The sequence below is a fragment of the Bos grunniens genome, chromosome 7, assembly GCF_055505025.1.
Source record: "Bos grunniens cultivar Pamir isolate PY7600 chromosome 7, Bosgru_T2T1.0, whole genome shotgun sequence".
In the NCBI taxonomy this organism is placed as follows: domain Eukaryota; kingdom Metazoa; phylum Chordata; class Mammalia; order Artiodactyla; family Bovidae; genus Bos; species Bos grunniens.
This window is the reverse complement of record NC_141171.1, coordinates 14,728,994-14,744,831: the sequence shown is the minus strand read 5'-3', so window position 1 is coordinate 14,744,831 and position 15,838 is coordinate 14,728,994. Positions and strand designations below refer to the sequence as shown.

The 15,838-nt window shown below is 51.6% G+C and overlaps 1 protein-coding gene across 4 annotated transcripts in view; it reads right to left on the bottom strand.

Moving 5' to 3' along the window:
• Nucleotides 1-818: 818 nt before the first annotated feature.
• Nucleotides 819-15,838, bottom strand: part of LOC147368553 (complement C3-like) — a 30,023-nt gene continuing 15,003 nt past the window's right edge. For 2 of the 4 annotated variants that reach the window (XM_086409212.1, XM_086409213.1), the window contains 17 exons: nucleotides 14,419-14,494; nucleotides 14,033-14,201; nucleotides 11,227-11,322; nucleotides 10,914-11,067; nucleotides 9,728-9,909; nucleotides 9,371-9,529; nucleotides 8,110-8,169; nucleotides 6,872-6,962; nucleotides 4,824-4,869; nucleotides 3,697-3,784; nucleotides 3,328-3,414; nucleotides 3,002-3,107; nucleotides 2,252-2,341; nucleotides 1,889-1,975; nucleotides 1,712-1,801; nucleotides 1,465-1,600; nucleotides 819-1,044 (listed from right to left, as the gene is read on the bottom strand). In XM_086409212.1, the coding sequence (XP_086265338.1) occupies nucleotides 912-1,044; nucleotides 1,465-1,600; nucleotides 1,712-1,801; nucleotides 1,889-1,975; nucleotides 2,252-2,341; nucleotides 3,002-3,107; nucleotides 3,328-3,414; nucleotides 3,697-3,784; nucleotides 4,824-4,869; nucleotides 6,872-6,962; nucleotides 8,110-8,169; nucleotides 9,371-9,529; nucleotides 9,728-9,909; nucleotides 10,914-11,067; nucleotides 11,227-11,322; nucleotides 14,033-14,201; nucleotides 14,419-14,494 (1,850 nt within the window). In that variant the 3' untranslated portion in view covers nucleotides 819-911. Of the gene's footprint in view, nucleotides 1,045-1,464; nucleotides 1,601-1,711; nucleotides 1,802-1,888; nucleotides 1,976-2,251; nucleotides 2,342-3,001; nucleotides 3,108-3,327; nucleotides 3,415-3,696; nucleotides 3,785-4,823; nucleotides 4,870-6,871; nucleotides 6,963-8,109; nucleotides 8,170-9,370; nucleotides 9,530-9,727; nucleotides 9,910-10,755; nucleotides 11,068-11,226; nucleotides 11,323-14,032; nucleotides 14,202-14,418; nucleotides 14,495-15,838 lie in introns of those variants that run through there. The other 2 variants (XR_015166683.1, XR_015166684.1) reach the window with 1 other exon arrangement.

Here is a 15,838-nt window from a genome sequence, read left to right as displayed (position 1 = left end):
GCAATCCACTCCAGTATCCTTGCCTGGAGAATTTCATGGACAACGGAGCCTGGCTGGCTACAGTCCATGGGGTCACAAAGAGTCAGACAGGGCTTAGCGACTAACACTCTCACTCTCTCTCGTGTGGGATCTTAGTTCCCTGACCAGGGATTGAACTTACATCTCCTGCATTGGGAGGCAGATTCTTAACCACTGGACCGCTAGGGAAGTCTCAAGGGAGGGGGTCTATTTTAGATATGTTATTAAAGCACATATCTTTGAGGAAGTGACATTAAAACAGAGTCCAGAGATTTTCCTGGTGGCCCAGTGGTTAAGAATCTGCCTGTCAATGCAGGGGACACAGGTTCAATCCCTAGTCCTGGAAGATCCCAAATGCCGCGGAGCAACTAAGCCCATGCGCCACAACTATTGAAGCCCATGAGCCCGTGCTCTGCAACAAGAGAAGCCACAGCAATGAGTAGCCCCTGCTGTCTGCAACTAGAGAAAGCCTGCATGAAGCAATGAAGACCCAGCACAGCCATAAATTAACTAATTAAATTAAACAACCAAAGCAAACAACTTCCTCTGCCAGATTGCAAATAAGGTAAGTGTTCAACCCATAAAGAAATCTGGAGGAAGGGTGTACCTGACGGAGGGGACAGGGCCCTGTGCAAAGGCCCTGTGGTGGGAATCAACTTGGGTGTTGGAAAGTCACAAAGAAGGCCAGTGTGACTGGAATGGAATAGGAGTGAGAAAGAGGAGGCAGGTTAATGATAGAGCGGGTTCCGTGGGGTCCCTGCTTAATTCTCCGGGTCAGGAACACATGTCTGGAGTTTGGGTACAATATTCTATGCTTTTTATTTGAGGTTAAGCCCAGGGGTTCAGGTGTGCTTGGAGACACCCTCCTGTGAGCAGCAGAAACCCTTAGGGTCTCAGGACTCGCAGCCATGGGTGTGCATATAGTCTGAAAACCCTGCCAGTTGGTCCAGCAATTCCTTCTTGCCCACTGTCCCATTCGCTGGCCAGTGCATGAGAAACGTCTCCTTGCCCAGGACATGGATGTATCTGTGGGTGAGAGGAGGCAAGGACAGTAAGGAGAGCCTGCTGCTTTGGAAGTGTGGAGACCTTTCTGATTTGCCCCTCTGCCCTGCTTGACGGAGTCCCAGAACCACAACCTATAATGTCCTCCACAGGGCTGTCTCGCTGTCCCCCAGCCCCACCCCAGCCCATACTACTGGGGATTAGAAAAGCTTCCCTTTGCTCTGACTCTTTCCTGCCCTCTGTTGGAAAACCACCATCCCCTAATGAACAGTGTTGCCAGGAGCTGTGCAGTACACAGCCTACACCTTCATTCAGGGTAGCCCTGAAACCCAAGACTCCTGTTGACGGGTGCAGTAGAAATTTTGACACCAAGGACTGGCCTGGGGTAGGGAAAGGGGCCCAGGCCTGAGTCCCCAGGGTAGCAGGAGCCCCCCAGCCACGCACTCAGACTTGACTCTCCACAGGTCTGAAATCTGGCCCATTATGAGGTATGTTTCGTGTTCCTGCAGCCCCAGGGAGTCTTGGCAGGTGGTGTGAGTGACGAATTTCTTTACGGCGAGGGGTTTGGCAGAGTCCGTGCCTGAAGGAGATGAGAGCCAGTGCGTGTTCACCTGCATGGGCCTGGCCTGCCCCCACTTTGGGACCCCCGGTGTAGGCTCCCACACCATCTCCTCTGCCACCTTGGACATACCACTCTTGATGATGGCTTGGAGCTTCATGTTGTAGTAGATGTAGGGGTTGGAGTCAGAGGTCTCCACAGACTCCAGACTGGCCTTGTACACTGGGGAAGGGGGCCAAGGGTGTGTCGTGTTGCTGTCCAGTCTGCAGGTGTCTGCCCCCTACCCCCCCTGCCAAGCCCCACACTCACCAAAGTCCACTCCAGCCTCACAGGCTGCTGTCTGGAGCTCCTCCTGACTCAGGTGGTTACTGTCCTTCTTTGGGGATGGGCACTGCTCTGGAAGGTTGGGGGAAGGGGAGGGTGCTCTGGCTGCGCTAGGAGTGGGGCCCTCCTCCACTCTGACCCCCATCCGGCCCCAGGCCCAACCCCCGGGGGAGGGACGGGTCTGGCCTTTCTGGTCTGTAGTGTGCTCTCTCCTCCTCTGTCTCTTTGTCTTTCTCTCTCTCTCTCCCTCTCGCCGTCTAAACTCAACCCAGAAGGCACCCAGGAGGTGATAAAAAGCTCTTGAATCCCCAGCCTGGCAACCCCAGCCCTCCGTCTCCATGGCCTCACCCTCCGCGCATCTGCACACGTCTTTGTCGCAGATCTTCCGCAGGGAAGCGTGCTCTGTGGGCAGGTTGTAGAAGGAAGTGCACCTTCGGGCTGCGAGAGGGGGCGAGTAAGTCGGGTTGGCTTGGGCCTCTGGTCCTGGAGGGCTGGGTGCCGGTCTGGCCCCGCCCCCAGAAGGCCCCTGCCTATCATTTTAACATTCTTCACGCTTCAGCCGTGTCCGACTTTTTGCGACCCCTTGGGCTGTAGCCCACGTCTCCTCTGTCCATGGGATTCTCCAGGTGAGAATACTGGAGTGGGTTGGGAATCTTCTCGACCCAGGGATCGAACCCACGTCTCTTAACGTCTCCTGAAGTCGCAGGAGGGTTCTTTACCACTAGTGGGCACCTGGGTGCGCAGCCACGCCCTTAACAAGTCCTCCCTCTTTGAAGACCCTGCTTGCTTTTTGCCCATCCTGACCCAACAGGCCACGCCCAGTCCCTTCTCCGCTCGGCCACACCCTCTTCCAGGCAACCTACTGCCCCACCTCCCCGCCCCTTTAACCACCAACGAAGGACACGCCCCTCAGCACCATGCCCCTTAAGTTCCTTCCCTCTGGCCACCCCTCCCACGGAGCCAAAGAAGACCCTCTCTGCCACGCCCCATTTCGTTTTTCGGCTCCGCGCGCCTCACCCTTCTGTTTTGTTTTCTGACCCTATCCTTCTCAGGCCTTGTACGCTCTGAGGATCCCCTCCATTCCCAGGCCCTGCTCACAAGGCTCGTAGTAGTCGTAGACTGTGACCTGGGCAGCCTGCAGGAACTCGGCCTTCAGCATCCTGTGGACCCGGAAGCCGAGCACGGTGTCTTCTTTGTGGGAGAGCTGGAGGAGGGGCGTACTGTCTGAGGCACGCAGGGCCACCGAGCACGGGGATACAGATTACAGGGCCTTGGTCATGACCACTGACCACGTGGTCTTGAATACTGAAGAGCCGACCTCAGGGCATGACTCTCCAGCATCACTGACCAGGGTGCTGACCGTCGTTTCTTGGCCTACCCTGCGGCCCGCACAGCCCTGGCAGAGGACACCTGGCTTGCCTTACCTTCTCCAGGTAGAGGACAACGGTGCTGTCACTGGAGTTCATCTTGGTCTCGTACTGGAAGGCGTACCTCTCCACCTCGCTCGTGAGCTGGGGCAGAAGGTGAGACCTGCCAGTTGGCAGAGATCCACAGAGGCACCCAGCCCTGAGAGCTCCACTCTTAGAGGTCCCAACCTTTGTCCAATTAGCTCCAGTGTTGGGGAAACTGAGGCACAGTCAGGGCAGAGGTTAAGCTAAAGTTGACCATGGCCACTGACCTTGGGGCACAGACCGTGGGGGCATTAACCTGGGGGCCTTGACCCACAGACAGGCGCTCTGCACCCACTTGGGGGGTGTGGGAGGTTTCCAGGACATCCCCGCCCTGCTCATTACCTGTTTGAGGTCATCCTGGTTGGGGTAGAAGCCAGTGAGCAGGGAGATCTCCATGATGGTCATTGTGGCATCTCGATGACCCTGGAACCTGGGGATTTCACAGAGCGAGTCTCTTCCCACTGTCCTCTTGCCCCTCCCCCACACTCCCATTGCTGTCACCTCTTGCCTGGACAAGGGCAGTAACCTCCTCCTGTGACTCCCTGTCACTTCTGCCCCCAGACAGCATATAGCTTTAGCAAACAGAAATCTGATACATTGCCTCCTGGTTTACCCTCCTTGCTTTACAAAATGCCTGGTCTCATCCTTCCAGTTCACTTCCTCCCACTCCAGCCTCCAATTTGATTGCTCTGAAGTGTTGGTCTCTCTCCTGCCACTGGACCTTGGCTCATGCTGTTCTCTCAGCCTAGAATTCTCCTTCCTCCCTCTTTGCCCTGAAAAACCCTTTCATCTTTGCAATCTCACCTGATGCATCCCTTCACCAACCATGCCCCCCACCCCCGCCCAGAAGCCTTCCTCAGCCCTCACAACTGATAATTCTCTAATTTGCCCTCCCGCGGCTCTGTGGACCTCTCCTTCACCACATTTAATCACAGTGGTCATTTTGCATTGATTTTGGGTGATTATTCAGTTATTGTTTATCTCTCCTGAGAGGCTGTGGGCTTCAGCAGGCAGGGAGGAGCTGTCTTGCTCACAACTGTCTCCGTAGCTCCTAGAACAGAGCCTGACACCCAGGAAGCACTCAGTACATGTTTTGTTACCTAGACTTGGGCACGGGTATTTGGGAGACAGAGCCAGACTGGAATGGGAGCTGGAATGTCTGGAGAAAATGAAGCCAGGGGAGAGCCACCACGCTTGGAGCAGGCTCTGGGCATCTGGGTCATGGTGCACGTCCACCGTTCAGGAGCCTGCCATTCTGGACATGGCAGGATGGAGGACAGGATTGGGGCAGTGGGATGGTAGACAAGCAGGGGAGGGCAGGATGAGAGGTAGCGATGATGGAGCAGGCATGGAGAGGTGGGTTTGGCTGGTTCCCAGCCTCCACTCAGTACACAGGGAGAGCTGCTAAGGACTCTGGACTCCAGGAGGTGCATCCTTCCTCCTGCCTAGGTGAAGATCTGTTCTCTGACCTTGTTTCCATCCGGAGCTGAAAGGTTGCTTCCCCCTTTTTATTCTCTGCAGAAAGAAAGCAGGAATTTAGAGGCTGGTAACATAGTCTCTGGAGCTGGCTTCCTGGGCTCAAATCCTGGCTCTGCTGTGTGACTTTGAGCAAGTTGTTTAACCTCTCTGTGCTTTGGTTTCTTAATCTGGAAAAGGGGATCATGATATTCCCAATCAAGTTGGTTACTTTTAAGTGAGTAAATACAAGTAAAGCATTTAATATAGTGCTGGATCAGGGCTTTCTAATGGTGAGTTATTATTACTATCATTTTACTACTACTATTAAGAAATATGACACCAACCAAAGTCCTGGTCACTTTTATTTTCATTTATTTATTTGTTGACTGCACAGTGTGTGGGATCTTAGTCCCTTGACCAGGGATTGAACAAATGCTCTGTGCATTTGGGCATGGAGTCTTAACCACTGGACCACCAGGGGAGTCCCCTCTTGGTTACCTTTAGTCCCCAAAAGTCTTGGGACTGGTGAGGCTTGTTTTCCCCCACTACTCTGACAGTGAGTTCCCAGTGGCAGAGCCTTGGCTCTTCCTTCTTGGTACTCAGGACTGGAAATTCTAGAATCCATTTCTTCCTCTTTTAAAAATTTTATTTTTTGGCCACACCATATGACATGTGGGAATCTTAGTTTCCTGACCAGGGATTGAACCCATACCCCCTGCATTGAAAGTGCAGTTTTAACCACTGGACCATCAGGCAAGTTCATTTCTGATCATCTTCAACACCCCTTCCCTGGTCCAGTCCATCATCTCCTGCAGGAACAGCGCAGTTGCTCCCTCCTTGTTGTCCCAACTCCCGCCTGTGCCCTCTATAGTCTGTTCCCCCCAGAAGGAGCCTGTGCAAGCCTGTTGTATATCACGTCCCTCCTCTGCTCAGAACCCTCTCTGGCTCCTACTTCCCTCCAAGCCAAACCCAAAGTCCTCACCATGGTCTGCAAGTCCCTGCCTCATCATCTCTCCGACTCTTCCACCTAAAACTACTCCTTCCTTCTCTTGGGGCTTCTCTGGTGGTTCAGACAGTTAAGAATCTGCCTGTAATGCAAGAGAGCTGGGGTTGATCCCTGGGTCAGGAAGATTCCCTGGAGAAGGGAATGGCTACCCACTCCAGTGTTCTTGCCTGGAGAATCCCATGCACAGAGGAGCCTGGCGGGCTACAGTTCATGGAGTCACAAAGAGTCGGACACAACTGAGCGACTTTCACCTTTGCTCCTCTGTAGCCGCACTGGCCTCCCTGCTGTTACTCAAGCCAGGTGACCTCATTCTTGTCTCGGGGCCTTTGCACCTGCTGTTTTGCCTGCCTGGAGTGCTCTTCCCTCAGATCCTCCACAACTCACTCTCTCACATCTTCCATATCTCAGTTGAAAGCAGGCTGGGGAGAGCTTCCCCTGGACCTCCTTCAAGTCTGTAGCACCTCTTCCTACTTTATTTTAGGTGACACTTAGTCATCACCTGCTACTGTGCTACGTATTACATTTTACAATGCAGATTCTGCTAGAATCTGCTAGAGTGTGATTTCCCAGAGGAGAAGGGCTGTTTTTCTTGTTCATGCTTATGTTCTCAGGGCCGAGAAACTGAGTGAAGCACATGGTAAATGCTCACAGATTCTTTGTTGAGTGGCTGAATAAAGCAATAGATGTGATTACTGAATGGTAGCTAAAATAAAATAATAAAAAAGAAAAGATAGGGACTTCTCTGGTGATGACAGTGGATAAGAATTTGCTTGTCAATGCAGGGTACTTGAGTTCGATCGCTGGTCTGGGAAGATTCCACATGTTGCAGAGCAACTAAACCCATGACTTGCAGCTACTGAAGTCTGAGCTCTAGAGCCTGGGCTCTGCAGCAAGAGAAGCCACTGCAGCGAGAAGCCTGGGCACCGCAACCTGCTTGCTGCAAACAGAGCAAGCCCGTAGCACAGCAATGAAGACCCAGCACAACCAAAAATAAATAAATAAACACAATTATATTTAAAAAAAGAAGAAGAGCATCTCTGGGTCCAGGCTCACCTTTCTGGTTCTCGTTTAGAGTCACATTCAGGTGATACTGCTTGCAAGTGTTCTCCAGGAACTCTGGGGACCTGTGGTACACGGTCAGGATCTGTTGGGCAGGGGAGAGGTCAGAGCTCACTCACGCATACTCCTTTCCTCCTTGCTTCAATTCTTGCCTGCCCAGCTCTCTGCTCCATGGGGGATTCACAGCAAGGTCTTTCCTCCTCGATCCAGTGCACTCAGTGGCCAGAACAACCTATGGAGTCTACGCCACCTCTGTGCAGTAGAACTTCCTGCATTGATGGCAAAATAGCCTCTATCTGTGCTTTCCATGTGGCAGCCACTGGACGCATGTGGCTATTTTTGGTTGTGCCATACAAGATCTTAGTTCCCTGACCAGGGATTGAACCCATGCCCTTTGCAGTGGAAGTGCAGAGTCTTAACCACTGGATTTCCAGGGAAGTCCACACGTGTGGCTAACCAAGCACTTGAAATGTGGCCAGTTCCACTGAGGAACTGAATTTTTAATTTTATTTATTTTAAAATTGACTGAAGCTGAAGACAGAGTGTGACTTGCCTGAGGTCACACAACAAAGGCTCAACTTCAACTGTGACTCCATCGCCTGACACATGAGAGCGGGCTACCTTGAATTCAGTGACCAAGAGGGCTGTCCTCCTGGATCACAGGGCAGAGGGTCAGAGGATGTAATGGAGCCCCCAGATATTGGGGGGAGGATGCAGTTGTTCTCTGGGCCTTGGGAGGCACCCTGGAGGGAGAATCTTCCTTTGGTGGGGCAAGGAAAGAGACATCTTTTCAGGGACTCAACATAGCAAGGACTCAATATCCAAAAATCTTTGCCCTTGAGACTGCCCTGGGGGTCCAGTGGCTAGGACTCTGTGCTTCCACTTCAGGGGATGTGGGTTCCATCCCTGGTGGGGGAACTAAGATCATACATGCTGCATGGTGTGGGCTAAACAAAACAAAACAAACCAAAACCCCAAGTATCTCTGGCCTTTACCCCAACTCTTGACTTACTGCAAGTGAAAACCTTATTTCTCCACCTGTCAAATGGAGCCCATATTTTTACCTACTTCTCAGGGTTTTTTTGAGGTGTCCTTAGCTTGATTCCCATATTTGTGCTCTAAATGATAGCTAAGCTTATTGGTGATATCAACCTTGTTTTGGAGTCTATATTTGCCTCTCTTCCCATGAACAGAGAGAGCCCTGGGCTCTAGCTAAGGAACACAAGACCTACCGAGATGGTGCCTCTTCCAGTGCCGCTGGCTTTGATCTGTAGCTCTTCCTCAGCAGAGAACTGAAATGAAGGGGGAGGAGGATTTGAGGGCAGAGGAAGCAGCAAAACATGGCTCACATGCAATGAGGATGAAGAGGGAAGCATCCATGGGCACTGGGAACTCAATTATTTCCCTAACTTGGGGTCTAGTGACTCTCCTGTCCCTCTCCATGAAGATGGCTTGACTTTTCCTTCTTGACTGAGCATTTGTGGTATCTACACTGTCACAGATCAGCTACAACTGCTGACTCAGTCCTAATATAGATCTGTCCGCACCATCAACTTTGCAGTGTCTCTGAAGTTCCAAATGTGTGAAGCCCCACCAAGACTCTTTTCTTTGGCTTCTCTGCACCTAGTCTTGTTCCCCTCATACATTCTTCCCTCATTTGCTTGAGCAAAATCTTATGCATTCACATCCAATCACATCACCCCTGCTTAAATCCCACTGGTATTCTTACAACACTCTGGCCTCAGGGCCTTTGCACTTGCTGTTTCTTCTGCCTAGATCTCCAGAAGGATCACACCTCCCTTTCCTTAAGATCTTTGCTCAAGTGTAACCTTCTTGGTGAGACCTTCCCTGCCCAACCTACTTAAAATGACAACTGCTTGTTCCTACCTCTCTCCCTGTTTCATTCTTTCCCGTAGGTAGCACTTGTCATCACTTAACACATTATGCATCTTACTTATTCACATCTCTTTATCGTCTGTTCTCATTAAAATATAGAATTCTACAGGGACAAGGACTTTTTTTCCTGTCTCATTTATGGCCATATTCCCAGAACCTAGAACAGTGCCTGGCACACAGTAAGTGCCCAGTAAAGATAACTGAGTGATTGAAGGTAAGTATCACCTCCGCCATGAGGTAAGGTCATGGAGATTACCTTTTCTACCATACCCAGGTTATTTTTTTCCTTTATATACTTATTTCCTTCCCCTGTGTTCAGAAGCTTAAAACAGAATATAGAATTAAATTTATTGTCTTAGTTTCTTTCTAGACTGTAAGTTCATTGAGAGCAGGGAACACAGATGCTTCATAATGTACTCCAGGAGAATGTTTGGCACACAGTAGGTGCTCAGGAAGAATAAGTGAACCAATACATTGACAGTGTTGCCTATGGTGGCTAGATACTATTGATGAGGGAGACTGTCAGGGACATGACTCTTGGCCTCATCTCCAGTGCCACTTCCGTGTGGACTTCCTGTCTGCCCCTGAGCTCCATACCTTTGCTGACCGTAGCTGGTAGGCATTCTTTTCATCAATGACCCATTCCACATGCAAGGCTTTCTTGGAACTTTTGATCTGGATGTGGAGATCCTGGACACCTTCGAAGGGGACAGCCTCGCGAAAGCGGGTGAGGGCTTCGATGGCCACGACCGTGGTCTGGGTGTTGGGACAGGGTGGGTGCGTGGGTGTGTGTTGGATCAGCACCAGACACAGCACATTGGGACCCCTCTCCCCAACCCTGTGGGTACCAGCACCGTGGACAGCTCCACCCAAAGGGCCAGTCGTGTCAGCACCTTGGCTAGCAACCCAACCCTCCACCCTTGACCCCTCCACCCCTAGTTTCCATTTGGTCACCTGGGTGGACTGGAAGCCTCCTCCCAGCTGCCGTTTCTTCAATAGCCAGTTGGCGATGGCATGCGTTTCATTGCGCCGACCCAGCTCCAATTTCTGCATCAGTGCATAGGCCGTGGCCTCAATGGTGTACAGGGAGTCGTCTAGGTCCAGGTCATCCAAACCCACTGGCCAGTGGGTTTTGTCTAGAAGATAGGTGTCCCCCTGGTCATGTAGATCTGGAACCACCTCCCTAAACCTGTCCTCTCCTTGTGTCATTGTTGTTGTTCAGCTGCCAAGTCATGTCTGACTCTTTGCGACCCCATGGACTGCAGCACGCCAGGCTTTCCTGTCCCCCACCACCTCCTGAGGTTTGCCCAAGTTCGTGTCCATTGAATCAGTGATGTCATCCCACCATCTCATCCTCTCTCACCCTCATGGCTATTTTATTGAGCACCTACTTTATGTGAAAACCTTTGCTGAGGAGACATATGGACACTGAATTTTTCAGAACCACTCTAGGGGACAGGGACACTATTTAGAGTTGAGGAAACTGAGGTCCAAAGGAGCTCCTCCACATCCTTCCCAGACCCACCACAAGTGAGTTTCTCTAACTCCACTCCTCTTGACTTGGGGGATGGAGAGGATGAGATAAGGACCCTCAGGGATGGGATAGGGCAAGACCATGGGAAGCAGACCCCTCTCAATTACCTGTGTCTAATGACCTTCTTTCTAGCCTCAAACATACCAAGCACTTGCCCGCTTCAGGGCATTTGCATGAGCCAGCCCCTCTGCTTGGAATAACCTTCTCATGAAGGTGAGCCTTCTCATCTTTCATTTCAGCTGAGGGGGTCGCCTTTTCACAGAGGCCCTTCCCAGTTCTGCGGTCTATACTTCCCCCCCCTCATCATCATCGCTCCCACCCACCTTGTAGGTTACTATCTCAGCACCAGTCTCAATTTGTCATTCTCTATTGACCTGTTTGTCTTCTGCCAGCCTCCCCTAACAACAGTGGTAGTTTTGAGGGGAGGGGCCACGTCAGTCTTGTTCACCTTGGTTTCTCAGGGCCTGAGCTCAAGGGTTGGCACACAATAGGTGCTCAGTAAATGATGAATCACACCTTGCTGGATTTGAGATCATGCACTCTCCCTCACTCTGCCTCCATGGCTATGGTGAACACATAGCTGGTTAAAAAGTGGCCCACACCCACTCTTGCTGGCAAAGCTGTCCAGGTAGTCATTGGCTCGGGGGCTCCTGATGAGGGCCAGAGCGTAGGAGGTTATGGCCATGGCAAAAGTTGTCCGAATATGAGGGAGTTTTTTCTCCAGGAAGTCACCGGCACGCTTCATGCTGTCAGCCAAACTCTAGAAAGTCAAGAGAAGAGGCTAGAGGGAGGTGACGGGTGGAAGGGGTCTGGGAGTTAGAAGAGAGGGATGCATTGAGAAGGACATGATGGCAAGGGAGCATCCTGTGTGCAGGGGTTAGGGCACCTTGCAGACCCTTCCCTTCTCTTTGAGGCCTACCGGTATCTTCTGGCTGCACAACTCCTTCCCCTCATTCAGGGCGATCAGGACAAGAGCTGTGAGTGATATGTCTGCCTCAGAGCCATGGTAGCCACCCTGCAAATGCAGAACCATACCCATGATCCCTTTACCATCTTGGAGGCACCTTCCCCAGTCTCTCCTCCCTGACCTTGAACAGCTCCTGGGTGCTCAGCTCTGGGCTGGATGATGTTGAAAGCAGGATGTGGAGACAGGGAGAGGAGGAGGAGCTATCTTGAGACTTGCCTGTGTGGGGTCTGTCTTACTAACAAAAACTGACGGCCATGGAGGATGCTGTGCTAAATTCTCTAAGCTAGCTCAAAACATTCTTGCGGCAGCTCCATTTTCTTGACAATGAACCTTAGGGTTGGAGACATGTCTCCATTGCTAGTAAATGACCAACTTAAGGTTCAAACTCTTCTCCAGTCTCCCGGGTTCCACCCCCAATCCCTGTGCTGGGTTGAATAATGTCCAGCCCTCCCCCCCAATCTTGTCCACCCAGAACCTTGGAATGTGATCTTATTAGGAAATAGGGTCTTTGTAGATGTAACTCGCTAAGTGAAGAACAGGTTATACTGGGACTTCCCTGGTAACTCAGTGGTGAGGAATCTGCTTGCTAATGCAGGGGACTAGTGTTCGATCCCTGGTCTGGAAAGATCCCACATGCCGTGGAACAACTAAGCCCCTGTGCCACAACTACTAATCTTGTGCTCTAGAGCCCAGGAACCACAACTACCAAACCCATGTGCTGCAATTACTGAAGCCTGAGAGCTCTAGAGCCCGTGCTTTGCAACAGGAGAAGCTACGGCAATGAGAAGTCTACTCATTGCAACTAGAGAGTAGCCCCCACTCGCCACAACTAGAGAAAGTCCATGTGCAGCAGTGAAGACCCAGTGCAGCCAAAAATAAATAAATAAAATTTAAAACTTAAAAAAAAGATTAGAAAATAACAGGTTCTACTACTTCCCTTGGTGGCTCAGACGGTAAAGAATCTGCCTGCAATGAAAGAGACTTGGGTTCAATTTCTGGGTTGGGAAGATCCCCTGGAGGAGGAAATGGCAACCCACTCCAGCATTCTTGCCTGGAGAATTTCGTGGCAGAGGAGCCTGGTGGTCCATAGGTCACAAAGAGTCAGACATGACTGAGTGACTAGTACAGGTTCTACTGGGTTAGGGTGGGCCCAATATCCAATAACTGGTGTACACATAAGAAAGCGTACATAGAAGGAAGAACGGCATGCGATGTTGGATGTAGAGATTGGAGTGATGAGGCTACAAACCAAAGGGTGCCAAGGATTGCCAGGAACCACTAAGCTTGAAGAGACAAAGCAGGATTCTCCCCTCCCCATCCCTGCCCTCCAGTTCAGTTCAGTTCAGTTCAGTCGCTCAGTCATGTCCGACTTTTTGCGACCCCATGAATCACAGCACGCCAGGCCTCCCTGTCCATCACCAACTCCCAGAGTTCACTCAGACTCACGTCCATCGCGTCAGTGATGCCATCCAGCCATCTCATCCTCTGTCGTCCCCTTCTCCTCCTGCCCCCAATCCCTCCCAGCATCAGAGTCTTTTCCAATGAGTCAACTCTTCGCATGAGGTGGCCAAAGTACTGGAGTTTCAGCTTTAGCATCATTCCTTCCAAAGAAATCCCAGGGCTGATCCCCACCCTCCAGAGCCTTCCAAAGGAGCATGGCCCTGCCAAAACTTTAATCTTGGACTTTAAGTCTCCAGAACTGTGACAAAATAAATACATTTCTGTTGTTTTAAGTCACCTAGTTGGACTGCTTTGTTCTGGCCGTCTTAGGAAGCTAATACATAGCCCACAGCTCCTTCTTCCCAGAGCGGCCAATGAAGCCTATGAACTCTTGGATCAGTTTGCATCCATCGTCTGCTCAGAATCTTCTGTGGCTCCTACCTTCACTCAGGGGAAAAACTCAAGTCCTCCCTTTGGCCCAGAAGGCCCTGCACAATCTGTTCCACTACCTCCCTCCTCTCACCTTCTCCCCCTCTCCCCTTGCTCACTCTGTTCCAGACACACTGGCCTCCTCACAGTTCCTCAAACATGTTGGACACACTCCAGCCTCAGGACCTTTGCACATGCTGCTTCCTCTGCTTGGAACACTCTGGCCTTAGTTATCCACTGGGACTTGTTCCCTAACCTCCCCAGGTCTGTATAAATATCAGAGTGCATGCACTTGGTCACTCAGTCATGTCCGACTCTTTGCAACCCCATAAATTGTAGCCCACCAGGTTCCTCTGTCCATGGGATTCTGGAAGCAAGAATACTGGAGTTGGTTGCCATTTCCTCCTCCAGGGGATCTTCCCAAACCAGGGATGAAACCCACATCTCTGATATCCCCTGCATTGGCAGGTGAATTCTTTATCACTGAGCCACCTGGGAAGCCCATCCTCTCCTCATGAAGCCTTCCAGAATTTCACACCTCCCTCTTTAAAAGTTGTTTCTGGAGGCTGGTGTGGAGGAATACTTGGTAGGGATGGGTGTATTGACTGGGGGAACAGGGAGGACTCAGACGCAGAGAAAGGTGGGCCAGGACTGGCAACTCGTTGAAGTAGGGTTGAGGTGGGGATGGGTCCTGGATGTACCCTACCTCCCCACATTGTAATAGAGTCCAGGATGGTCCAGAGCAGGGAGATGTGATGCTGGGTGCTGGGCCTCAGCCCTTTCCTATTCTCATTCTACCTGTGAACACCCCAGGGGGCTGACATCCCCTCCCTGTATGCAGAGCCCTGGGGTTTTATTTGAATGGCTCAGCTAGGGGGATGGTGGGTACCTGCATAGACCACATGACCACAGGGCTTTCCTCCACAAAGTTCCCACGCGTCCGCTGTCTGTGGGTGATGATCCAGTTGGCGATGTTGCAGACAGAATCAAGACTGAGCACGCTGATTGTCATGGTGGGGTAGGCCAAGGCATAGACCCGGAATACGTAACTCGTGAGCCTGTTGGGAGGGAGACGGGTGGGTGATGGCTGGCAATGTTGACCAAGGCATTCTAGGAGAGGGGCTTCTACTCTGTGGAGAAGTCTATGCCAGACACCATAGCAACTTGGAACACCACTGGCCCCACAGCCTGCCTGCCCCAAGATCCCACAGTGGGGGTGCTCCTGGGGTCCCCAAGCCCCAGGCTGGCCCCTCCTACCAGTGTCCTCATCCTTACCAGGTGCTTCCTGGGTTTCCCTTGCTGGTGTGGTAGCTGCCATCTTCACTCCGGTGGGTCAACATCCGGCTGTACCCTGGGGAAATAGGTGGATGGGAAATTTACAGGGAGAGTTGGTGTTTGGGTGTGGTTGTCAAGGGAGGGGTCAGTTACCAGGCCGAATCTGGGGAGCAGGGTGTGGGTGAGACTTAGGGGTGCTTTGCATATTGATGGAACCCGGAGGCGGTGACTTGTCCAGGTGCAGAACGGAGGGGCCTGAAGGGCCCAGGTGTAAATGATGGTCATGGCCAAGTGTGACCGTGGGATCCAGGGGACAGTTGTATATGGGAATAAACTGGAAGTGCTGTTGGGTCCTCTGGGGAAGGGTGTGATGGGGAATTACTGCTACCAAGGATCGTGGAAGGTAAAACTCAGAAAAGGGCATATTCTGAGGTGCCATTATTATTTAGCCGCTTAGTCATGTCTGACTCTTCTGGGACCCCATGGACTGCAGCCTGCCAGGCTCCTCCGTCCATGGGATTCTCCCGGCAAAAATACTGGAGTGGGTTGCCATTCCCTTCCCCAGGGGATCTTCCTGACCCAGGGATGAACCAGCATCTCCTGCATTGCAGGCAGATTCTTTACCACTGAGCCAGCAGGAAACCCTGAGGGGCCATGACCTAGGTGTTTTCTCGGGGGCTGTTTCTTGGCTGTAATCTAAAGGTGTCAGTAGTAGTCAGAAGGGGTCACTCCAGGGTGTAGTCTGGGTGTAGTCTCTGTCGGATTCTGAGCATTGCTGCTTGGGTATTATTTGAAGGTTATCTGGAGGTTTCCTGTCTGTGTGTGTGTGTGTGTGTGTGTGTGTGTGTGTGTGTGTGTCTGTGTGTGTTTAATTATTTACTTGGCTGCACTGGGTCTTAATCTCAGCATGTGGGATCTTCAGTCCTTATTGTAGGCAAGCAGGATCTTTCATCGTGGCATGAAGAATCTAGTTCCCTGACTAGGGATGGAACCTGGACCCCTGCATCAGGAGCGTAGAGTCTTAGCCACTGGGTCTGCAGGGAAGTTCAGGTTTACTGTTTGGGTTTAACATGGGATGATAGCATCTGGGTGTTAGCTGGATGGAGCACCATCCAGAGCATGTGGATGGAGGGTTGGTGTCTGAGTGTAACCAGGGAGAGGAGGGGTAAGTGTCCAAACTAACTTGAGGGTTTCTGTCTGGGGAAGTAGAAACTTGAGTCTGGTGCCTTAGACCACTTGGCCATCCTGACATGCTTGAGGGTCTCTGTCTGGGTGTAAGCAGGGTGTGTATCTCTGGTTGTTACCTGGGGGGTTTGGATGTAACTTGGGAAAGTGTTATCATTCAGGTGTAACCAGGAAGCCACCACCTGGGATTATTCTGGAGTTTTCTACCTGGGAGTTCCCTGGGAATGTAGCCCAG